Genomic DNA, 25605 nt, shown 5'->3' with positions numbered 1-25605 from the left:
AGGTCGATTGAGATTATATAACTGTTTGGTTCCATGAAGCCTATGGTGGAGCGTACTGACTCCATTTTGAATTTGTGATTGTAAACAAATTTGTTTAATTTTTTTAGATTGAGGACTGGTCTGAAGGAGCCCTCCTTCTTTGGTACTAGGAAGAGGTTGGAGTAGAAGCCTCTGAATTTTTGAGAGCCTGGGACTGGTGTAATGACCCCTGCCCGTAGCAGGGATGATATTGCTTGGACCAGTGCCTTCCGTTTTCTCAGAGGGGCCACTGATGGAACAAATCGCTGTGGCGGAAGGGATGAAAAAGGAATTCTGTAGCCATTTTGGATGATTTGGAGGACCCATTGATCTGTAACATGTCTCCCAGTAGGAGTGGAAAAGGCTTAGTCTGCCTCCTACTCAAGACTCTGGATCCTGTGGAGTCATTATGATAAGGGCTTCTGTGGGGCTGGCTTCCTAGCTTGCCTTGCTGGGTGTTGCCATTGTGGTCTGGTCTTCTGCATACCCTGATCTGAGTTGGTGTTTCTGAATGACAAAGATTGAAAGGAACGAAAATTCTTACTCTTTTGTTGGAAAACCTGTGTGCCTGCTAAAGCAGGCACACAGTAGGTAGGTAGGAAGGTATCAAACAAAGAATCTCCTGCGTATTTGAGATTGAGTTTTTGGATGCTACGTTACCCGACCAGTGACGTAACCATAGAGCCCTTCTGGCGACCACAGTACTAGCTGTTGATTTCGCTGCTAGTCACACAATCTCTAAAGCTGAATCTGCCAGGAATGTTACTGTAGTGTAGTCTATCTACCTCTGTAGACAGCTGTTGTGCTGATGCAGGTGGTTGATCTCTCAGCTCCTGAGCCCAATGTTTTGCTGTGCGTGCCAATCCTGCTGCTGCTGTTGCCAGGCGCTGAATTGCTGCGGATTGTGTATATGCTCTCTTAAGAGCAGACTAATTTTCTTGACCACTGGATCCTTAAAAGCTGCCTCCTCTGTAGGAAGGGTAGTTTGCTTGGAGAGGAGTGCAGCTGCGGAATCCACTTTTGGGGGTTTATCCCATATTTTGCGCTGTTCATCTGGAACAGGATTAGTGTTATAAAAGCGCTTGTTTAAGGTGGAACAGCGATTTGGTTGTGCCCATTCAGCCTCAATGGTCTGAGAAATAGCTTTGAATACTGGGAAGGATTGTGTCTTCCTCTGGTGAACTCCTAGCACCTTGTCAGCCTTTGAAATTGTTACTGATTCATCTTTAATTTCTAGAGTCTCCGTCATTGCCTCTAGTAGTTTCCCTGAAATCTCTGGTTTGGCGAATGCATTTGCCTGCTCTGTGTCGGAACCACTGTTCGAGTCTGAATTTTGGTGGTCTGAAGCATGCGGTTCACATACACTTGTTGGACCAGTCTCCTCCTCTGGAATAGAATCAAATTCTGAGGAATCTGACAGTATGTCCTGCGTTTTCTCTAGGAGTAGTTTGAAAAGCTGATTGTATCCATTGCAAAAAATCTCCAAATTGTGGGGGAATTTGGGATGTTGATGGCTGCTCTTGCGTTCCCAGAGCTGGCCGCTCCTTTACCACCACAGGGGAATGAGCATTGCTATGGTGTCATTCCTCCTCATTGTGTGTACCTTCCCTGAGCATGACATTGCTTTCAGAGATATTTTGTGCCTGAGGTGATAAGACCGGTGGCTCTGCTGGTTTACAGTCAGAACAAATAGTGTGTTCAGTCTTTCTCAATGTGTGCCTGCACTTCTTGCACTTAATTATCTTCTCTACCTTTTTTGTGTTTTTTTTTAACAGGCTGGGCCACCTAGACGTCGTCTTCCCTTAGCTCTTTAAAGGAATTGTTCAGTGTAAAAATAAAAACTGGCTAAATAGATAGCCTGTGCAAAATAAAAAAAAAATTCTAAATATAGTTAGCCAAAAATGTAATGGCTTATTTTGTACAGCCTATCTATTTACCCAGTTTGTTTTGTCACACTGAACTGTTCCTTTAAGGGAGTCTGATCTCTCCATTATGATAGGCCCCAGGGCCAAATTTGTGCTGTAATCAAGCTAACGGCTTACTTTAACTGCATCAGTCCGTGTCTGTGCTGCACTGTTTGTTTTCTGTGCCACTGTTTCTCTTTGTCTCACTAATTGTGCATGTCGCACAGCGAGATGTGTTCCCTTGCGTACTGTAATACGTTTTCGGGACTCCGCGGGTTTGTTAACAAACTTTACTGCCCCTCGCGGCTTATGGTGATGTCAGTTACGCAACGCACGCGTAATGATGTCACCGCACCAACCTGGTTCCCTAGCATGAGTGAGTCTCGCTGTAGGATGTGCGCGATGTGTAATTTGGCACCAATGTCCGCCATGGAAGGTGGGGGAGGGTTCCCAGGAGCGCTCCCCTTTTTCCTTCTGCGCCTTCCTAGTAGCCATGGTTTTAACGTTTACCATGCGGGCGCTTTTAAGGTAGTACCGCATACCTATCCCCCTCCTGGTGCAGGGTGATCAAGGTGCTGCCGTGACACTGTGTCTATACCCCTGCCTTAGTTTAACTGTGCACCGTTTAGTGATAGTTCTGCAGCCCTTTTATGTCACCTATGTGTGAATTCCACTTGCTACTACATGCCAGCAAGGAGGGAATAAATCCACGTAGGGGGGCAGTTCTGTCTGTCCCCAAATCCCATGTTGCTTGCTTCATGGTGTCTCCATTTGCTGCAAAGTGGGAAAAACACCACGCGTTGGGAGACAGCTCTGCATGCCTCCAATCCTGTGTTCCTATGCAGGAAAAATAAATTCAGTTAAGGGAAAATAAATTCAACTAAAAAAAGAAACCATTTTTCTGTCCTACACCTCCAAGGCAGGACAAAGAACTGGGGATGGGAGGTGATTCTAGACTGGATATACTTGGGAGGGGTCAAGAGTTTTATTATTCTGTCCTGCCTCCAGAGGTGAAGATAGACATAACCCACACGTTTCCAGTGACAGGAGTGCGACACGAAAGAAACCATTTTCATAAAAAATATACTTTTCTAGCAGTATGTGCCATTGCATAATAATTAGAACTGTTGCATCTGTTCTCTTTTTTGATGTATTGCAATTTAACAAATCATTTACACTTCCATTGTACTTTACTTAGCATGTTTTAACAAGACGACTATATATGTTTATGTTGATAAACATGTGTGAATAGTAAAACATGCCTCTCCCATATATTCAGGTGTTAAGATTCAATTAACAAACCCTTTTTACCTTCATGGAAAGACATTCTGCAATACGTGGGAGGAAAACCACTTCTTCGCCATCCCACAACTGCTTCCCGTTTGCGTGGATGCAGCCCCGTGACTTCCATGTTTGTCTTTCGTGATTAATTAATATCTGAGAGACAAATAACATATCTGTACTAGCTACTATAATGTTAAGATCACATACACAATTCAAGGATTTATATATCATAGCACTGGGAATTGGCTAATAAGGAGTGATAAAGGGATGGCTTACTTTTATTTATTGATTCATATTTTCACTCCACTGTATAGAGGAAAGTAGGGAAAATAAACAGAAAAAGATTCTATATATTGCATATCTTTACTTTTTAGGGCCCATCTGGGGAATTTAAGCAGGTGGGGGCACAGGTTTACTTTGTCCTGGCCCCTCATGCAAATATAAATAAGTAGTGTCGACAGGAGGAAAAGATTTAAACGTTTGTTTATATTTTGCCCCTTTATAATTTTAGTCCTTTGGTTGGCAAGAAAGGGAAAGATGATACTGCTATTTCACTGCAAAAAGTGATATAGTGAATAATTAACACTATACTAATTAACACTATACTAAATGATTACAACAGTGTTTGGCCATAATGGTTCATATTGTGAAACTTGATTTTATATCGGAGGTGGGTGCTTGGTCAAATATGGCATATAATCTTATATCTCTGATTGGTTGCTATAAGTGACTAGACCAATGCAAAGTGACTAGACCACAGCAGAAGCTGTGCACTATTTATTACATCCCCACAGAAGTGTGGCAACACCAACACAAAAAAATCCATATAATTAAATTAACCAATAAATATAGCAATATTTATATTAGACCTCCTAAATAACAAGAACGTTAATACGTGTTCAAGGCAAAATAGAGACCCTAATATACATGTGTGAAATAAACAAAATAAACTAAAAAGAAAAACAAACCGTGTGATAATTCAATAAAACGTGACTCCAGTCTGTAAAAATATACCACAATGGGCAAACCTATTGAAGTTGCTTCAGTTTCCACAACGGTTTTTAAATCCAAAATATATACTTTTATTTAAAGAGAACTAAGAATTATCTTATTGATGGATATTGTAATCATTTTCAAGAAAGGATTCCATATAATTGTGATGGAGATCTAAACATGTTACTATATTTATTGTAGTTTTTAAGAAGCAAAATACAGTTCGGACCTTTTATTCAAATACATCCTAGTTCTTTCACTAAAAGAATATATATATAAGTCCTTAATGAATTTCATTCTGCTCTAAACTAAACGTGCTCTTTCTGTACTAGAAAATCAATGAATCTATGGTTTTCTGCATTTGGGTTTACACGACTTACTTCATATTTATCTCCCGCACATAATCTCGCATATCCAGCCAGTCCTGAAATAAAAGCAAAACATCACAAGTAAGTAATGTTTATAATGTAAGCCTTCCCAAACCTGGCTGATAATAAAGTATCAAGAGGAGGAAATACAATATAAAAACAAATGAAAAAGCTTTGCTTCCTGTTTTCCCCCTCAAGATATAAGTCCCAATACAGCCAGTGGCGTAACTACTGTACAGCAGTACAGAGTATGGCAGGGAGTCTTTCCATGACCTGCTGGCAAATCCACTTTATATACAGTTGCTGTTAGTCCCACTCTGAAATAGGCTGCACTGGGCAGCGCCACTGAAGGGAAGTTTTATTCTTGGACTAAAGGAGGGACCGTGTCTGCATCATACAGAGTGTGCTGCAGTGTTCTCCACTGCAGGTGGCATTTCCCAAGAACATGATTATCTTCATTTATAGTACTCAGTTCTACTAGTAAACAATAAATGGCATATAACCAACTTTTGCTTCTTTATTTATACTAAAGGTATGGGATTCATTAACAGGAAACCCGTTATCCACAAAGCTCCAAATTATAGAAAAGTCATCTCTCATAGACTCCATTTTATCCAAATAATCCAAATTTTTTTAAATTATTTCCTTTTTCTCTGTAATAATAAAACAGTACCTTGTACGAACTCAATCCAAACTATGATATAATCAATAATTATTGGAAGCAAAACCAGCCTATTGGGTTTATTTAATGTTTGCATGATTTTCTAGTTAGATTTGAAGTATGAAGATCCAAATTACTTAAAGATTCGTTATCCAGAAAACCCCAGGCCCTGTGTATTAGGAGGATAGAAAAACATGCTTATCATTTTTGATGTAAGCCAGGTTTCACAGGAATTGCCAAACTGAATGTGTACCTATCTATGCTGAGTAGTCATCTGTGTGTACAATACACTGATCAGGATGTGATATATGAATAATATATATTAACCTTTTAAATGCCACAGATTGTAGAATCTACGTTCTGTGGCAAAGGTACTTGAAATGCCACAGAACGTAGATTCTACGTTCTGCAGCACTTCCAGGTTCTGGAGCGGAGGAGCGGCTGTTAGAGCCGCTCGCTCCGTTCCTCCTCGATCCCCTGCCCCTAGGCAACGAGCAGAGCAGGGGATCGAGTGGCCCCTGGGCGCGATCACCCTGGGGCCCCAAAACAGTAGCAGGTACGTGTCACTTACGTGTCCTGCTGCTGCAGCCTACACTGCCACAATCAGCTCCGCCCCCACAGCACAGGGACAGGAATCACGTCGCATGTCTTCCTGGGGCCCTTCCAGATCGTCTGCAACAGTCTCCAGCAACTTTTTCAGGTTAGTGCAACAATTACACTCACAAACACACCAACACACACTTATTACAGTAATACACACTTAGATTCACACTTACACATACATTTTTGGGGATTGGGGGGTCACTTACACTCACTGCACTCACACACACGCGCACATAACGTAATTTACCAATTGTACACACGCACACGCATGGCATTGTGGCTTTTTTTTTTTCTTATCGCATCGTCTTTTTTTGGCTGAAAAAAATGTTTTATTGCCATTACGAATAGCGTATTCGCTAACCGTACTGTGCAATACCTTTTGTATGTTATTTCGGTGATTATATTGCAATTTTGGGTATTTTGGTGTATTTTTAGCCATTTTATTGAATTTTTAGCCATTTTATTGCATTTTCAGCTCTGCATATGTTGTGTTCACTTCTTTCTATCAGTATAACCTGTTTGGCCCAGCTAAAATATTCAAACTGTGATTCTGACGGCCGATAACTAGTCTGGAAAAAAAACATTGATTTTTGTGGTTTTATTGGATTTTTTTGCATTTCACTCTTTACTGCCTTATTTTGTTTGGGTCTCTGTGCCCCACATAGTTTGGTATATCTATGCATATTGGGCATCAAAGTGTTCAGTAGACACCTGGCGTTCATATTTAGGATGTTTTATGCTGATAAGTTACGAAATGTGGGGCATATAATGGGGTAAAATTCAAGCTTTCTGACGATTTTCAGAAATTTGATAAAAACCGTTATGTTCAGCATTGCTTTGTAGTTTGGCAGTTTGCAGTAGAAACACTTATTTACCCATATTGGATTCGTCAGAATGTGTACTTTCTGAAAATATATGGTTTTCTGGGGTCTCTGGGGGGGGTCTAATGTCGCATAATACACACACCAGGTGCTTATATTGCAGCAGCCAGCGCGTCAGCTGTGAAAATGTATATACACTATTGTCATTTGGGGGTCTCTGTGCGCCACATAGTTTGGTATATCTATGCACATTGGGCATCAAACTGTTTAGTAGACCCCTATGTTTATATTTAGGATGCTTTATGCTGGTAATGATACATGGGCGATATGATGCTGGAAAGTTGAAGCATTGAGGCAATTTTCAGGTATTTCACAAAAACCGCCAATTTTGGGAAAGCCTTGCGACTCAGTAGTTTGGAGCAATAAGGCATGGGTACCCATTTTAGATTCTGTAGAATGTGTACTTTCCAAAAATGTATGGGTTTGGGGGGTAAACATATATTTCTGTGTTTTTACCCCACAAAAATGCAGTCAATGTGTTGATCTTTCATTAGCTGGTTACCCACAGGACTATTTGTATGCGCTAACTTCATTTTGGGGCCTCTAAATGCCAGATACTTTGTTAAACCTATGAACAATGGCCACCAAACTGTTCGGAGGAACCCTGGCAATCATATTTAGGGTGCTTTTTCTTGGTGCATAACGATACATGGGTGATATGGTGCTGAGAAGTTGAAGCTTTGAGGCAATTTTCAGATATTTTACCAAAACCGACAATTGTGGGAAAGCCTTGCGACTCAGTAGTTTGGAGCAGAAAGGCATGGGTACCCATTTTAGATTCGGTAGAATGTGTACTTTCCAAAAATATATGGGTTTTGGGGGGTAAACATATATTTCTGTGTTTTTACCCCACACAAAATGCAGTCAATGTGTTGATTTTTCATTAGCTGGTTACCCACGGGACTGTTTGTATGCGCTAACTTCATTTTGGGGCCTCTAAATGCCAGATACTTTGGTAAACCTATGCACAGTGGGCACCAAACTGTTTGGAAGACCCCTGGCAATCACAATTTGGGTGCTTTTTTGTGATACGTAATGATACATGGGTGATATGGTGCTGGGAAGGTGAAGGTTTGAGGCAATTTTCAGATATTTCACCAAAAGCGACAATTTTGGGAAAGCCTTGCGACTCAGTAGTTTGGAGCAGAAAGGCATGGGTACCCATTTTAGATTCAGTAGAATGTGTACTTTCCAAAAATATATGGGTTTGGGGGGTAAACATATATTTCTGTGTTTTTACCCCACAAAAATGCAGTCAATGTGTTGATTTCTCATTAGATGAAGTTACCCACAGGACTATTTGTATGCGCTAACTTCATTTTGAGGCCTCTAAATGCCAGATACTTTGGTAAACCTATGAACAATGGCCACCAAACTGTTTGGAGGAACCCTGGCAATCATATTTAGGGTGCTTTTTCTTGGTGCGTAACGATACATGGGTGATATGGTGCTGAGAAGTTGAAGCTTTAAAGCAATTTTCAGATATTTCACCAAAACCGACAATTTTGGGAAAGCCTTGCGACTCAGTAGTTTGGAGCAGAAAGGGATGGGTACCCATTTTAGATTCTGTAGAATGTGTACTTTCCAAAAATATATGGGTTTGGAGGGTAAACATATATTTCTGTGTTTTTACCCCACAAAAAATGCAGTCAATGTGTTGATTTCTCAGTAGCTGGATGTGCTAACTTCATATTGGTGTCTCGAAATGCCAGATACTTTGGTAAACCTATGCATAATGGGTATCAAACTGTTCAGTGGACCCCTGGCAATCATATTTCAGGTGCTTTTTCTTGGTACCTAATATAGTTTGGGATATGCGGAGCAGCAAAATAAAACCTTTGAAATGATTTTTCAGAATTTTGAATTTTTTTTTGAAAAACCGCTATGTTCAGACAAGCTTTTATGTTTGGTAGTTGGGAGTAGAGAGTCATAGTTACCCATTTTGTAATCGGCAGAATGTGTACTTTTCAAAAATGTATGGTTTTCTGGGGTAAACCTACGGTTTCAGGATTTTTTGCCTTGGAATCTAAAGCATGCCATTTTCTGCCTTAGTGCTTTCCAAATTCGGTAATATACTGCCGGGAGTTTTTGCTGTACAGAAGTCCTAAATCTCCCTAAAACTATACATATCTGGTATTGGCACGTTCGAGAGACATAAGGATTTCCAAATCAGTTGGATTGTCATCCGTAAAATGAAATATTTTTCTGGTATAAATTGATATACGATGAAAAATGGTAATTTTTATTTGGTATTTAGCACTATAATTTTTTTTGCACAGGTGGAAATACATGAAAACTCAGGCAGATTAAGAAAGCTCAGTTTCTACCGAAAAAAACAATGTATAGTTTTCCTAGGTAAACTATAGGTTTCCCCTCAGAAAATGCCTCTAAAGTGAGAGAGCACAAAATGCTTAAAAACGGCTGGCATTACGCGTAACCAAAATGTGAAATTCTGCTGGCACTCTGTCATCTGGCTATGCAGGAACATATTCCTTTCCTCATTAAGCAGAGAAGGTGACAAAGGAAACCCCTGATTTCACCCTTGGAACCCTAAACAGATGTCTGGTGGCAGATTTATCTGACAGCTGCAGATCTGAGATACAAACCATATCTATTTTGCGCTCTATAAATAAATGGTCACATGTTCACAAGCAGTTGCTAATTCCTGCATCTGCCAAATTCCCTTCAGTGGGTGGGTACCATTGGCAAGCCTGATACCCGTGCATGAACTAAATATAACATGATATTCAATTGACAAACATTCTCTAAGACATCCGTGGTCTGCAAAGGAATGCACAATCTGGGGCAAATTCACTGACCGGTGAAAATTAGCGAGCGATGGCTTTGCGCACCTCGCGTCACTTCGCCAGGCGTAAATTCGCCTGGACAACACTAATTCACGAAGATCCGAAGTTGCAACAGGGTACTAAACGCTGGCAAAATTACGCTAGTGAAATTACGCTCAGCAGTTTGTAGTTACGCTAGCGATGGCTAATTAGCATACGGCGTGCAGTTAAAGTACAATGGCCATATATGCTGCAGCAAATACATTACACTACACAAGGCCAGGGAACCTTAATAAACTTATATAAAGTTGTTATAATGCCCTACACATGTGCCCACAGTATAGTTTAGGTGCCATATGTTAGCAAATGTAGGGGGGAAGGAGGGTACCCCAAAAAAAAATTATGATCTTTTTCAGTCTATCACCCTTTAAATATGAAAAAACAGCAGTGTTCCTTTTTTTGAGGAACTACCTACTCTATTGCACTTCGACTGGTCTAAAGGGGCGAAGGCAAGTCGGGCGCTATCGGTAACGATCAGTAAAATCAAAAACTTAGTGAATTTGCATAGTAACACTCTTTCACCAGACCGAAAATTAGATTGCCAAGTTGCGCCAGAGTCTATCTCCTTGGCGAAATTACGCCAGCAAAATTACGCCAGCTACCGTTAGTAAATCGGCAAAGTGCCGAAAATGACATCACGCGGGCGTTAGCCACTTCACCCTTTAGTAAATTTTCCCCTCTGTGTTACCCTAGCTGCTAAAATTAATTCAATTATTCCACATACTGTTACTCAACTGGGAGAACAATATTACAATAGACAACTTACTTGTCATGAACTACAACTCCCAGAATCTTTCGCTTAGGATACTGAGAGTTGTAATCTTACATCAGCTGTGAGTGAGAGAAGGGTAGAATCAATTTGTAAAGCAATAAATGTAGCACTTATTTAGCTTATTTATCTGCTGTTGCGGTGTTAGTTGCAGCTCTCGGGGGAGATCCATTTGTGTTAAAGTTCCTGGAAAGTTCCTGTAATCCAACAGGTTCGATCCGGATCTGCAGGGAGATGCTGCTTGTACGGCTGCACCTATTGTGGAGCACGTGTGGGTCTGCCCCTGACACTGGGCCAGTACGGTATTTGCTAATAAAAATGCTAATAAAAATCAGATAAACTATTCCTCTCATCCTCCCATCAACCATTATTAGTGTCAGGGCCAGTAATAATGCCACTTTTTTAAACATCTTTTACCGGCTGCTGGGGGGCGGGTACACAAAGGGGCGGGCCGTGACATCAAAAGGGGCGGGGCCACGACACGGACACCACGGAGGCTAGAAGGAGTAAGAGTAAAGGTAAGTTCCAGGGGATGTTCCAGGGGATGTTCCAGGGGATTGGGGGCAGGCCGAGGGCTCCTTTTAAACGTATTACAAATTTACCGGTAGCTACATTGGCGGTAAATTTGTAATACCGGCCCCGGCCTTGGCCGGTAAAATACCGGCCGGGTGGCAACCCTAGCCAGCACCCAGGTACCTTTTTTCTTTACTCTCGGGGTTTGTTTTTATGCCCTTCTGCCCCTTCAGTGTAGAAACAGTACAAAAATTAGAGCATGCATATCAGGTTAGAGAAACATAAAGATTGGGGTGGGGGACAATAGGGTTGCCACATTTTTTTGTTTGGGGAAAACTGGCAGGGGGCAGGCCGGTGACACGGGGGGGGCAAGACGGGTGACTTTGGGGCATGGTGGGTGAATTCGGGGGCATATCGGTGATGTAAGGGGCAGGACTGATGACCTGGCGATCAGGGATTGGCTGATCACCATGCCATTTCCTAATTTGGAAATCTGGACAGGCACTTGGGCAGCCCTTCCAAAAACCGGGCTGTCCGGGTTAAATCCAGACAGGTAGCAATCCTGGGGGGGACCAAAATGCAAGGTTGCTACTAAAAATGAAAATGGACCTGTAAGGTGCAAATAAAAAAGAACACTGTAGTGGCACCTGTAGATGAGTAACTAGTAAGAGAGCAAAAGGGTAAAAATAGGAGGGTACATGGGACATCAGAATAGGGGGGGGGGGCATCCTGAAAAAAGTCTCAAGTGTCAAATCCACCTCCCCTATTAATTAAACATTGTCTCTTATTGTGTATAATGTGACTGAGTGTCAGTACCCACGGCCTTTCACTGTTTATTATGTGCTTGTGGTGCCTCAAACCACTGGTTCTCACAATATGATGTGCTTGGGTTGTCAGTTCCCACCCTGTGCTTGGGGTGCTTTTATGCAGTTCTTTTCGAACAGTGTGTTAGAGAAACTAACTGATCTCACATTATTCAGTGGTAGGGATGATGTGCTTTTACCCATTACCCATTACTTTCATTACTGTACAGTACCCTATTTTCCCAACATATATTTGGTACAGCAGATATGTGGTTTCTGTGGAGGGGTTCAATGAATAGGCTATTATAGTTTTCTGAGTGTAATGCACTATCCATAACTTACCTTACTTTATAAGCCTGTGGATAAAATAACATGTTAATCTATAAAAATTTTCATCCCACTAATACCAAAAGGGGTCTCACCAAAAGTCAACTTATGTGGTACATGCACATTACCTCAAATTATGAGGAGTTGAGTGAAGGGGTGCTCAATAGCTTTAGAAACAAAGGGTACCCTGAGAGACTTGTGGGAAAGGCCAAACAGTGAATGGGCAGATTTCATGTGAAACCTTACTGAAGAATTATAACATTTAAAAATAAAAATTACAAAAAAATACCATTGGATGCCAAGCATGATACCCAAACTAAATAGTTATGTAAGGTTTATTGATAAATATTGGTTTATACTGCTAAACAATCCCTCAAAGCATCTACAGAATATTAATTTTTTACATAACAGAGAGGCAAAAAATGGGACGTCCAACCCAGGTAGAAATGAAGACAGAAATTTCTGCGTTATCAAAAATGTTGTGGTATGAACTCCATTGCAGGGGACCTAGTTTTAACTCAAAAGATACAATTCCTGTACTTCCAGTAATGCATTTGTTTTTTTTAGTTTTTTTTTTAAATGTTCATGCAAGATGGACTAAGTAGGGAAAACCATTATCATGAAAAGCAAGACTTAATGAACATCATAGTGCCATTATTAATCCAAGGACAAAGTCTACCTATGTCAGCAAGTAACCAGTCTCTCAACTAGGATGGTTAATATTGAAAGAAGTGAAAGAAGAACCAAATAACCTTGAGGTAAAATTATTATAGAGGGAAACCTAATGTATATGCTACTCCATAAAGATGATTGATTAACTTATTAATGATTGATTAAGATATTCAGGGGTGCTTCGCCAATGAGGCGAGTTGAGGCTGTCGCCTCAGGCGGCAGTGCCCCACTAGGTACCAGGGGCAGCAAAAATGCTGCTCCTGGTACTTTAACAGCGAATTTCTGGGGGAGGGGGGCAGCAGCAACTGCTGCTGCCTCAAGCGGCGGAGGGGCCAGGATCGCCCCTGATGATATTGACTACATCAGTGGGTCCTGAATATGGATGTAATCTAATTTTGTGAGAAATATGCTTTTCCATGATCCAGTCAATGAGTACCGGGTGCTGTGATTGAAAATTTAGTCTGTTTAACCTCAAAAGTAGACACCTAGAAGATGTATTAGGTAGATAAGTTCCCCATATTTTAAGTTATGCCATATTTACACCAATCTAGGGCTGGCATAAGCTACTGATGTCAAAAGGAAAAGAATTTGGGCAGCAAAAAAAAAAGTGGAATTCCTTTTTGTGTATACATTTATCTGCGGAAATAAGAGCATGTGTTAGCATGTTTGTGAAAAATTACTTTATATTTTATACTTTATACCTTATAAGCATAGTTAAATTCTCACCTTTGAATTTAATGTGAAACTCGCCTAGTTGGTTTTCAAAGTCATTCTCAAGTACACACATGTTCTGAGAAGACAAAAAAAGAAATATCCACATTTAGTGATTATGATTTTGTTTGGGGTTTTTGAGGAAAGTAGACTTGTATTGAAAAAAGTTTTGGTATAAAATGACGATTAACAATTCAGAATATATAAATATGCACCCAAACGTTAGTAAATGCCTATGCATTTATTTGCTAACTAATGTTGGCATCAACCAACTATAACAGGAGACACCATCAGTGCAGCCATGGGGAAAAGATTTAGGTGGAGTAAAAAGTAATAATAGCACAATCCTACCGCCCCATCTCAGTGCTTAACCAAGATCTTAAAATTCTATCTTATATTATGGCAGATAGACTACAAATAGTACTACCCATGATTTTATCCCCTTGCCAACTGGGTTTCACAAAGGGCCACCACTCAGTTAGAACTGCAAGACAAAACCTAGCTTCCATATATCTTCACAACATAAAAAATGCAAATACGGCATCCTAGTCAATTTTGATGCAGATAAGGCATTAGATAACTCAGACCGCTTTCCCATTCAAAAAGGCACCAGACAAGGCTGTCCTCTCCTCTCTTCTTCAACATGGCACTTGATCCACTACTCTGACCTCTATCACAAAACCCATCATTCCAAGGGCAAGCTATAGGACACCTACATCACAAAATCGTTGCATTTGCAGACAACATATTATTATTCATCGGCAAACTCTGATTGGAACTACAGCTTCCCCTTTAAAAAGGCCTCACACCATATCACATGCCTAGGCATCAAATTTACAAACCATCACATAGACACATACAAACTAAACATTAGCCAAACCATTCTAGATATACAACAAGACTTAGCCAAATTGAAGACAGCCAACCTAACCTTCCTGGGCAGAGCATACCTTATTAAAATTATATACTTCCCCCAAACTACTATATAAAATACAGATGCTGCCATACTACTTTAAACACAAAGATCATAAATTAACAAATATAATATTCCGGGAATGCATATGAGCAGAAAAAAGACCTTGGATTGCAATGTATAAACTTCAACAACAAAAGACCAGCGGAGGCATTCATTTTCCCAATATACAATACTACAATGAAGCTGATCTCCTACGCCACATCGGAGATTGGAGCTATAATAAAGCCACATATAACAATATAGAAATTGAATACAACCTTATGGGAATGCCACATATCAACTCCTTACTTCATTTACAGCCTAATGAATTAAGAAACACTCATAAGACAAAACCATTATTCATTCACACCTATAGAGCCTGGCGCAATGTCAGACATAGACACAAGACCACGCCAAATCTATGCTTATAGCTGCCATGGACAGGTAATAAAGAAATTATAAATTATATATTATAATAATAAAATTTCCCAGTGGCCTCATGACAAGTATCTTCTCAAAATGGAAACAGGGTGGATTACATTGTATCAGAGACATACTAACTAAAAACCTTACCCCCATGACGCTAGCAGAAGCAACCACCAAATTCCCTTTTCTCCATACCCAACAATTTTATCTCACACAAGCCATTCACTGTGCGAGAAAGGTTCTATGCAATATGACAGAGCAAGATCTCTCTAATCCCCTAAATCATATATGGAAAGGAGACAGTAATTTCTACTCAACCGCACTTATTTCTTAGTTATCAGAAATAACCTAGATCCCTCCATTGGTGACAAATCTCTTAGGAACTGGGCTAACTCCATTCCAAATGATAACGCTCTTGATATCTATAAATTCCACTCATATGCTATGAGGATCACCCCTTCCAGCCAATACCAAATGATGGCCCTACAAATCTTACATCAATCCTACTTAACTCCACTACGAAGATTTAAAATGGGTCAGCTGGCCAACCCTGCATGTTTAAGATGCCAAGACAAAGAGGCCTCTTTTCTCCATTGTATCTAGGTATGCCCAGTCATTCAAACCTTATGGCAAAAAGTACATGATTACTAGTACCTTCTGACAAAACAAAAATTTAAGTCCAACATTGAATGGGCTCTCTTCAGCAAAATTAAAGGAGGACGACAGATAACCAAAGACAATAAGGCTTTAGCAGAAAGATTGGCTGCAGCATCTAGGAAAGCCATACTACTGGAATGGTTAGCCACTACTGCGCCATCGATACAACTAGTTAAAAGTAAACTACACTTCCTATTCCATATGGACTGGTTGGAAGCATTCGCCAACAAAACAACCCAAATACACAAATTCTTCGATATCTGGTCCACCTATATCCTACATCTGCCCCCAGATATCAGACAAATGACAGTCAACAAATTTCGACATACACTTGGTATGATTTAGAACACTTCATGGGCAATAACCCCCTATTACTCGCTATAGCATCTCTAAATGGAACATAATAATATCTGCCTCCCAGGATCCACCGTACCACAGCTACCAGGAACCTATTTAGCCACCCATGTAAGCATGAATGGTCTGCGCTGATTTTATTTATGTTAATTTTTTTCATGTTTTCCTTTTTACCTGATTTTGTTTATGTTATAAAACTAAGACTTTCATACAGTAGCACAAGTATGTATACCAACTACCTTGCTGCACATTCCTATTGTTATTCCAACAGCTCTTGGACTACTAATACCGACATCGTAAAAGTTATGCAACTTAACTGTAAATTCAACGCGAACCAGAAAATTTTATTGAAACTATATCCGTAATGTTGTTATGCTGAATATTTGTATTATCTTGATACCTGGAATCCTACTATTTGAAAAACATTGAAAAAATAAAAAAACAGTATAAAAAAAAAAAAAGTAATAATAGACATTTGTACTCTGGCTGCTATGAGTTACTGCACCTGGGCAAATATAATGCCTTTCATTAGATAAACTTATAGGAGGCTTACATATTACATCTAAAAACTAGAGTTCTCTACCAGCAGCTTGGCTTAGCAAAAGTCTAGGTAATGCCTTGAATATAAGGCAGCAACAGGAAAAGTTTTGTTTGTGCTCACTTCAGAGTATTTTTTTATAATTGTCCAGCTTGTGCAAGGCTCTTTTTGGCATCTTTGCTGCATGCTGTTGTATAAGCTGTAATCATATTTTTTGCACCGTGCCTAAGCCTACACTGAATGCAGTAGGTTTCATAAAGTTCATCTATGTGTAAACAGAAAAAAACATGTTATATAGGGACACTATAAGCCTGTCTTGTGCATAAGGAACCTGGATAATATGACTGTTTACTAAACAAAATGTTTAGTAAAAGTTTTCTACAAGGTACTTCAACATAATCTGAAGTGCATTCATGAAAGATGTACAGTCACCTGTTCCTCAACTCTGTAAATGCTTTCCTATAATATTTTACACAAAGCATTAAAAGCAGACCAAGAGAAAAAAATCTAAAGCCAGGTAGAAAAAAAACATCAACCCTGAATACTAATATTCTTTTATCAATACAGACATACTAACCTTGCTTGTATGAAACTGGAGCCTGTGGATGTATCGCTCAATGGACTTTACATGCTGTAAAACAAATATAAAAAGTATTTTATTTAAAACAGGGAATGGAACAAGTCAAAATACAAGATAGAAGTAATTAGTTTCATTAGGGTGTGCTAAACATTATTGGCATGTTCCCAGTGTATTAACCTTTCTTTGACCTTAGCGTAGGGGTGCACAGAGGCCACTGGTTCCTTCCTAAAGGACCAATAATATCAAAAAAATTTTACAACGGAAAACAAACACCGAGAAAAATATACTTTAAAATCACAAGTCTTTATTAAGAAATAACTTACCAAAACTCCACTTGCTCTTCAAAAAAGGCGATCATCCATCCTGCAGCGCTCTATTTCTCCACCCTGGCTATTAACTGACAGCATGCGGCTGGGAAGCCCCCGGGATATTTCTCACACAGGCCAAGGCATGAGCTTCTTCCCTGGGAGAGATGGCTAGCGGCAGCTCCGGCTCAGCCCAGTCCTCTCAACCTTCTAAAGCAGCATCACAGCCGCACTGGGACAGGTTCTGGGAGAGTGAAGCGGGCACGTTGTATACAGGCAGGCATGTCTTCATCCACCTCCAGCCCCTTAGCTGCAGCCACGGGATCTAGGATGCACCCAGCCAGTGAAGGTAAGGCTTAGTAAGGAGCCTTGCTACTACCCTATGTATATGTACTTACCCAGTGCGCATTCCCCGGCTATGGAACACTCATGTGGATGTGGTTAAAGATGGTACACGGGCGCAGACATTGATCCCTGTTGGATATTGGCACGAATATGTGGCATTTATTGGGCTGCATGTGGATGGAGACCTGGCGAGACGGAGAATTGCCGGGATGCTTGGAGTTTGTGTGTGCGCTGGGATCCGCTTGTGAATAGTTTATGGTGCTGCTGTGCACAGGAAAAGGGATGCAGGGGTTCCAAGTAGAGTATAGTGACTGATACCTGGCCACCAGTGGAGCGCACATACAGCTGCGCTCCATCCAATCCCGGTGGGAAAAGTTTTCTTCTGCTGCTGCTTACATCACTATACTCTACTTGGAACCCCTGTATCCCTTCTCCTGCGCACAGCAGCTCCATAAACTATTCACAAGCGGATCCCAGTGCGCACACAATAAACTCAAAGCATCCCGACAAGTCTCCATCTCGCCAATAGGGATCTCTGTCTGCACCCTGACCATCTTTAACCACATCCACATGAGTGTTCCATAGCTGGGGAAGCGCACTGGGTAAGTACTTATACATAGGGTAGCACAGCTCCTTACTAAGCCTTACCTTCACTGGCTGGGTACATCCTAGATCCCGTGGCTGCAGCTAAAGGGCTTGAGGTGGATGAAGACATGCCTGTACACAACTTGCCCGCTTCACTCTCCCAGAAACTGTCCCAATGCGGCTGTGATGCTGCTTCAGAAGGTTGAGAGGACCGGGCTGAGCTGGAGCCACCACTAGCCATCTCTCCCAGGGAAGAAGCTCATGCCTTGGCCTGTGTGAGCGCTATCCCGGGGGCTTCCCAGCCGCATGCTGTCAGTGAATAGCCAGGGTGGAGAAATCGAGCGCTGCAGGATGGATGGTCACTGTATCGCCTTTTTTGAAGAGGAAGTGGAGTTTTGGTAAGTTATTTCTTAATAAAGACTTGTGATTTTAAAGTATATTTTTTCTTGATATTTATTTTTCATTGTAAACGAATTTTTAAAAAAATGTTTTTGATGTTACTGGTCCTTTAAAATGTTCTGTATCTATGGCTGGGGAACAAGTGGGGAGCAAAGAGAAAAAAAAGAAAATTTGATGCATCCCTAATCAACAGGAAAATAACTTGTACAGATAAAATCTGGTTAGCAATTCAAATGATAGATGCATCAAATTTACTATTTATTTCAGAGGGTAACAACAAACTATCTTTCCTGATTAAGCAAACAGATCTAGAACATAAGCTAGAACAAATTTCCTGCACAATATTACCCTTTCCTTATGCCTATCTCAGTTATCTAGTTATTAGATTTAAATACCCCAACAATGAAATGGCTACTACTGAGTTTTTTTGTTTTTTTTTTAATATAAAATCATAGTATGCTTTACTGTGAGACTTTAAAGGAATAGTTCACTGTGAAAATAAAAACTGTGTAAATAGATAGGCTGTGCAAAATAAAAAATGTTTCTAATATAGTTAGTTATCCAAAAATGTTATGTATAAAGGCTGGAGTGACTGGATGTCTAATAAAACAGCCAGAATCCAACTTCCTGCTTTTCAGCTCTATAACTCTGAGTTAGTCAGCGACTTCAAGGGTGGCCACATGGTACATTTCTGTTCAGTGAGTTTGCAATTGATCCTCAGCATTCAGCTCAGATTCAAAATCAACAGAAATGACCCATGTGGCCCCCCCCTCAAGTCTCTGATTGGTTATTGCCTGGTAACCAGGGCAACCAGTCTGTGTAAACCAAGAGAGCTGAAAAGTAGTGCTCTGACTGACTTGTTATACATCAAATCACTCCAGCCTTTATACATTACATTTTTGGCTAACTAACTATATTAGAAACATTTTTTATTTTGCACAGCCTATCTATTTACACAGTTTTTATTTTTACACTGAACAATTCCAACAACAAATATGTACATACCTTGTCTAGATTGTATAGAAAGCCCTGAAAGTAAAGTGTTACATTTTTACTATGACATAAATAACATCATTTAAAATTATATTAAGAAACACTCAATCTGCTCCTCATATCTAAAACACTATTCGTCTTGTTTAAAAAATATTCAAGCAAGGATTACAAATACTTTAAAGGGGTTGTTCACCTCTATATTCAATTTTAGGACAGTGAGATACTGAGAATAAGCAATTGCTGTGTGTGTGTATAAACATAAAGACAAGCAATTGTAAAAAATAAAAATTTTATTAGTAGAGGTATAGGATCCCTTATCCGGAAACCCGATATCCAGAAAGCTCTGAATTACGGAATGGCTGTCTCCCATAGACTCCATTTTATCGAAATAATCCAATTTTTTAAAAATGATTTCCTTTTTCTCTGTAATAATAAAACAGTAGCTTATACTTGATCCCAACTAAGACATAATAAATCCTTATTGGAAACAAAACCAGCCTACTGGGTTTATTTAATGTTTAAATTAATTTCTAGTAGACATAAGCCATGAAGACACAAATTACTGAAAGATCCGTTATCCAGAAAACCCCAGGTCCCGAGCTTTCTGTATAACAGGTCCCATAATTGTAATAAATAAATTGTAGCTTCACAAGGCAATAGCAATACATCAATACTTCAAACCAAATAAATCACTAAAATAGGAACTGAATCTATAACGTACTAAAAGTTAACCAACGGTAAACTACCGCTTTAAACCCCATTTGGGAAACAGTAGTATGATACAGACACCCAAAGAATTAAATTTAAACTAGACAAATTCCATTTTTATAGATATGGCACATATTGTTCTATAGCATTATACTTGTGCATTGTTTTTATAGCTTTAAATATTACTGTATGTATTTAAATGCTGCATTGCACTATTGTTTATGCATTGCTAAGCTATAAATATTTCTCATTTATTAATAAGGTAGGCGAAGGTTTAAATCTTTTAATAAGTTCCAGAAAAGATCTGCTAATGAATTTATGTCTATTTTCCTTGATCCATGTCTTATCTTTATTATAATTGTGCTATTTTATATCCATTATCACAATTTTTTTTTTGAGAAGGATAGACTGATAAACTGCCCTATACATGCTGAAAACCGCAGTGTTAATCAAGGGTATGGTGATGGGAATAGATTAGGGGCACAGAATGTCTAAAAGTCTAGTTCCAAACCAGAACTTTTTATGTAACATGCCAATTAGAAATAAAAGTTACCTACCGGCCTGGTGTTCCTTTTGGCCTCTTTGGTCTGTTTTAGCTTATTTAAATCCATTTTATGAATTTCTAAGTAGGCCCTGTGAACATTCAGTTTATTAATAATATTGTCATTGAATTTATAAAAAGTTCCAAATATAAAAAGTACAAATGAAAACATGCGCTGAATGACATACTAAAAAAATATGATTACCTTGAAAACCTCAGAAATTTTAGTTTTTCAAACAATTTCTAGTGAAAAAAATCTGAAAAAACATCAAAGTTCCAATTGATTTAAAGCGGGCCAATAGGATCAGCGCAGCTCCCATTGGCTTCTATAGCACCTTTAACACTTACACTTAATAAACCTAGAATTTTTAGAGCTTTTTAGAAATATAGGAAACTTTTTTGAGATTCGTGGAAAAAATTGCATTTCTAATGTTAGTAAATGAACCTCTTAGAAATGACACAATAGGTGGGAAGGTGAGTTAGCGGAATCAAGTGAATTACATTACTGTAGAACCCTCCTTTTAAGTTTTTCAGGGGATCAGAACAAAATGCTTTAAAATCCAGGAAAATATAAAATCAGGGAAATGCATTATGCATTTTATATTTGCAGGACCCAAACAAAAAAAGACATATAATGAGGAAAAACAAAAACAGGTCTTGTAAAATTGAGGTTTCATGTCAAATCTTTCTCAATGAGAGAAGATCCATATGATCATCCATATGTTTTGTCCTGTACTTGATATCTTATAATTTCCTTTATTTGATCTAGTTGACTTTTCTTATGATATCCTGTTGTAGTGGGAAGTTTTTTTTCTCATGGTGCAGCTAAAGATATTTGTGGATTTCTGATCATTCTGGATTTTCTTCCCAAAAGGAAAAAATCTTTGGAGACAGATAAATTAGTTTGACAACATCCAGAGCCACTGCCATCATATCCCTATAGTCTGTAGATTCTAAACTTTACCAGATCTTTTGCAAAAGGGTACCTACCCCTCCACAGTTTTAGTGCATAATATGGACACATAAGTATGATATACTTCAGTGAAATGTGTAGCTGATGACCACCACTTTAGGCCCTTTCTTTTTAAGAGGCACAAACAGAAACTTCCCTGCCTCTTCACACACCTGTTGCCAAGTCTCATTAAATCTCCTATTTAAGTGGCAACAGGGTTCCCTTGACAACAGGGTTCAAGGTCACTTCTTTGTAGAGGTTTTGTTATGAAATACATTGTGGCTATTATGTTAAGATATCTGTTCACTCCAGTCTTTAGAGATTACATGTTTGGCTAATCATATTCAAAACATTTTTGTTTCTCACACTCAAATTTTTTAACCCAGCGGGGGGGCGGAGTTACCCGTTGCACAAGATGGACGCTTGAAACAGTAGCTCCGTATACTCGAGCCGCCTAAACGCTTAATCACAGCAAAGACTCCGCACTATTCTGCATTGCTATTCCACAGCTCTTAGCCTGGATCATGGCGCCCAAGCAGAACCCCAAGAAAGCTCCGCAACAAGTCACTGCGTACTTTTCCTCGCAATCACAGGCTGCGCAGGCACAGCATGACGCCATTCCTGATAACCTGCTCGAGGAAGGTGACGGCGTGTTGACTCGATCTGAAGATGGCACTTCAGCGGACGAAATTAAGTCTATGCTGATCGACCTTCAGAAAACACTGCAAGCAGATATTAAACAGCTTTCACGGGACATTCGGAAAGAAATACAAGACTTGGGGGAACGCACTGCGCACATGGAAAACAAAATGGCGGAGTACACCGAGGCCCACAATGACCTGGCTGACACGCAAGTGAGTTTGGGGAAAGAGGTGGATCGCCTCTCTACCAAAATAGCAGATCTAGAGGACAGATCACGGAGGACTTGGAAACTTATCTTATAAGCGATTTTGCCAAATACACCTGCCATAGAGCTTACCATCGACAGGATCCATAGGGTCCCTAAACCCAGGTCAGCTCCGGAGGCGGCCCCCAGAGATGTGCTCACTAAGCTTCACTTTTTCAAGGTCAAAGAAAAACTCTTACAAGCGGCACGTAAAAAGGATAATTGGCCGGCCAAGTATTCGGATATCCAAGTTTATGCGGACTTATCGCAAGCCACTTTGATGAAAAGAAAGGCGTTTGCTGAAGCGACTACCATACTCAGGGAAAATAAAGTCCCCTATCGCTGGGGTTTTCCGGTAAAGATAATTGTCCTCAAGAATGGATCGCCGATCACTCTATCCACACCGGATGAGGCCATTAAAGCTACGCAGCGTTGGAACCTAGGCCCGACTAGACCGCCATCTCCCAAGAACATGTCCTCGCAAGCATCCTCCACTAAGAAGCTGTCTACAGAATGGCACACAACCTGATTGCAGAACTGTAACGGAAGATATGCCTCTACCCTCATTTAAGGCGGATGTCCTTCCTTTTTCCAAGCAATGGCTCGAGAAACGGAGTGTTCACTTTATTCCCCATTTTTTTTTTCTCTCTCTTCCCCTTTTTCTTATCTTCTCCCCCCCCCCACTAGTCTACAAGCTGATCGCCTGCAGACGTGATTTCGGCACAGCCAAGATTTCACCTTTTTCTGTGCCACAGGATGGTAACTATGTCACCCTTTTTCCTGTCCGACATTGGTAACCATCTTGCATATCTACAATGTTGTTTCTATTATTACCTTTCCTCCTACCTTGTTTCGCTACAGTTCAGCAATGTTTGCTTTTCTTTTCTATTTCAGATAAATGGTCACCAGGTCACTGTCCACATGCTCATTCTCAATGTCAAATGTATGCATATGTATGGTTATGGGGCTCCGCAAATAGCTGATCACTTCGATGGTTAAGTTTTACTCACTTAATGCCAGGGGCTTGAATACCCCGCAGAAACGAAATTTGGCCCTGAATGAGGCTTACAAAGCTAAAGCAGATGTGATATTTTATCAAGAAACTCACTTTAAACGGTCCAATCATCCTAATTTTTACAATAAGAAATACCCACACAATTTTCATGCATACTCCACTTCAAAAACGAAAGGAGTCTCTATTCTATTGAGTTCCAGACTGGCCTTCCAAAAACTTCAGCTATTTGCGGACCCCCTGGGTAGATATATTATGCTTATTTGCTCTTTAAACAATCAGATTTACACTCTTATTAACCTGTATGCTCTCAATGACAACCAGTTACAGTTTCTTTCGAAAACGCTCACAAGCCTGTTAGAACACAAGACAGGGAGATGTATTGTGGCGGGGGACATTAACATAGTATTAGACCCCATCCATGATACCTTTAAACCGTTTACACGAGTTACACCATCCCAGCTCAGGATAGCTGCTAAAATACGGGGATTGTTTCACAGCTTGGCACTTGTTGATGTGTGGAGGGCTCAGCACCCATTAGATAAGGAGTACACATACTATTCCCCCAGACACGCCATGTCATCAAGAATTGATGTAATATTTACGGATCGACAGACTTCGACCCTGATCTCCAAAGCTTGGATAGGCATCCAGCCCTGGTCTGATCACGCACCAATTGGCATACATCTTGAAGCTTATAGGCAAAAATCCCACTTAGCGCCCTGGAGACTTAATGATGCTTTATTACAAAATCCAGATACACAACAACAAGTGGAATCGAAGATTAAGGAGTATTTCCAATTCAATCAGTCAGCGGAAATAAATCCTCAATCATTATGGTTAGCGCACAAAGCCACCCTCAGGGGAGATCTAATTGCGATATCAGCTAGGATACGTAAACAAAGGGATATTAAGAGAATTGATTTAGAACAGAAAATACAGTCAGCGACTATTGCGTATCACTCCAACCCTACCAATGCACTCTACTCCAAAATCCAAACCCATAAAAGAGAACTCAGTAGTCTACTAATGTATAAAACTGAATATAGATTGAAATTACTTAAGCAATTTTATTATACCAACAGTAACAAAGCGACCAGACTCCTGGCTACCCAACTTAAAGTCAAACAAGCCCAGTCTAGAATAGGCCATATAATGGACCATAATGTTAAAATCACTGACCCCAAAGGTATAGCTGACCACTTCGCACAGTATTATACCTCCCTCTATAACTTATCCACAAAATTCAGCAGAAGTACAACCATCACAGGATTACATAGAAAGTTACTTAAACTCTTGTAATTTGCCGCAGCCCACGTTAGAACAGAAGGAGGAGCTTAATGCCCCAATTTCCATCTCAGAAGTTTTCCAAGCAATTAAGATCCTAAAAATGGGAAAGGCGCCAGGGCCGGATGGCTTCACGAACGCTTATTATAGGTCATACAAAGATTTACTTGCCCCTCACTTACTGACGCTTTTTCGGAATATAATTGATACGGGACAAATTAACCCTGAATTCTTACAGGCACACATTTCAACGATACCTAAACCTGGCAAGTCGCTGGATTTCTGCCAAAATTATAGGCCTATATCGCTGCTCAACTCCGACTTAAAACTTTATTCTAAGATACTAGCGTTGCGACTTAACAACATATTACCTTCCCTCATTAACACAGATCAGGTGGGTTTCATACAAGGACGCCAAGCAGCAGATAATACCAGGAAACTTCACAATCTGTTATACATTATCAAGCAAAATACCATACCATCAGTCCTGTTGTCTTTGGATGCGGAGAAGGCGTTTGACAGGATTCATTGGTGTTATATGGACGCCACCTTGTGTAAGTTCAACTTAGGCCCTACATTTCTTAAAGCAATTTCAATGTTGTACACCTCCCCTACTGCTAGAGTTTGCGCATCTGGAATCCTGTCTGACGCCTTCCCCATCAGCAATGGCACTAGGCAGGGGTGCCCCATCTCCCCACTGATTTTTGCACTTCTTGTGGAACCCTTGGC

At 40.1% G+C, this 25605-nt stretch overlaps 1 protein-coding gene across 2 annotated transcripts in view; it reads right to left on the bottom strand.

Moving 5' to 3' along the window:
* The window catches only part of LOC108715349 (rho family-interacting cell polarization regulator 1-like), a 46936-nt gene extending 26055 nt beyond the window's left edge, over positions 1-20881 (bottom strand). For both annotated transcript variants that reach the window (XM_041561095.1, XM_041561094.1), the window contains exons 1-5: positions 20756-20881; positions 16861-16914; positions 13369-13432; positions 4580-4623; positions 3234-3359 (exon numbers count right to left, since the gene is read on the bottom strand). In XM_041561095.1, coding sequence (XP_041417029.1) covers positions 3234-3359; positions 4580-4623; positions 13369-13432; positions 16861-16914; positions 20756-20809 — 342 coding nt within the window. In that variant the 5' untranslated portion in view covers positions 20810-20881. The remainder of the gene's footprint in view (positions 1-3233; positions 3360-4579; positions 4624-13368; positions 13433-16860; positions 16915-20755) is intronic.
* Positions 20882-25605: the final 4724 nt, after the last annotated feature.

The sequence above is a fragment of the Xenopus laevis genome, chromosome 4S (assembly GCF_017654675.1).
Source record: "Xenopus laevis strain J_2021 chromosome 4S, Xenopus_laevis_v10.1, whole genome shotgun sequence".
Classification (NCBI taxonomy): Eukaryota; Metazoa; Chordata; class Amphibia; order Anura; family Pipidae; genus Xenopus; species Xenopus laevis.
The sequence above is the reverse complement of the archived record's forward strand: the minus strand, read 5'-3'. Positions and strand labels throughout refer to the sequence as shown.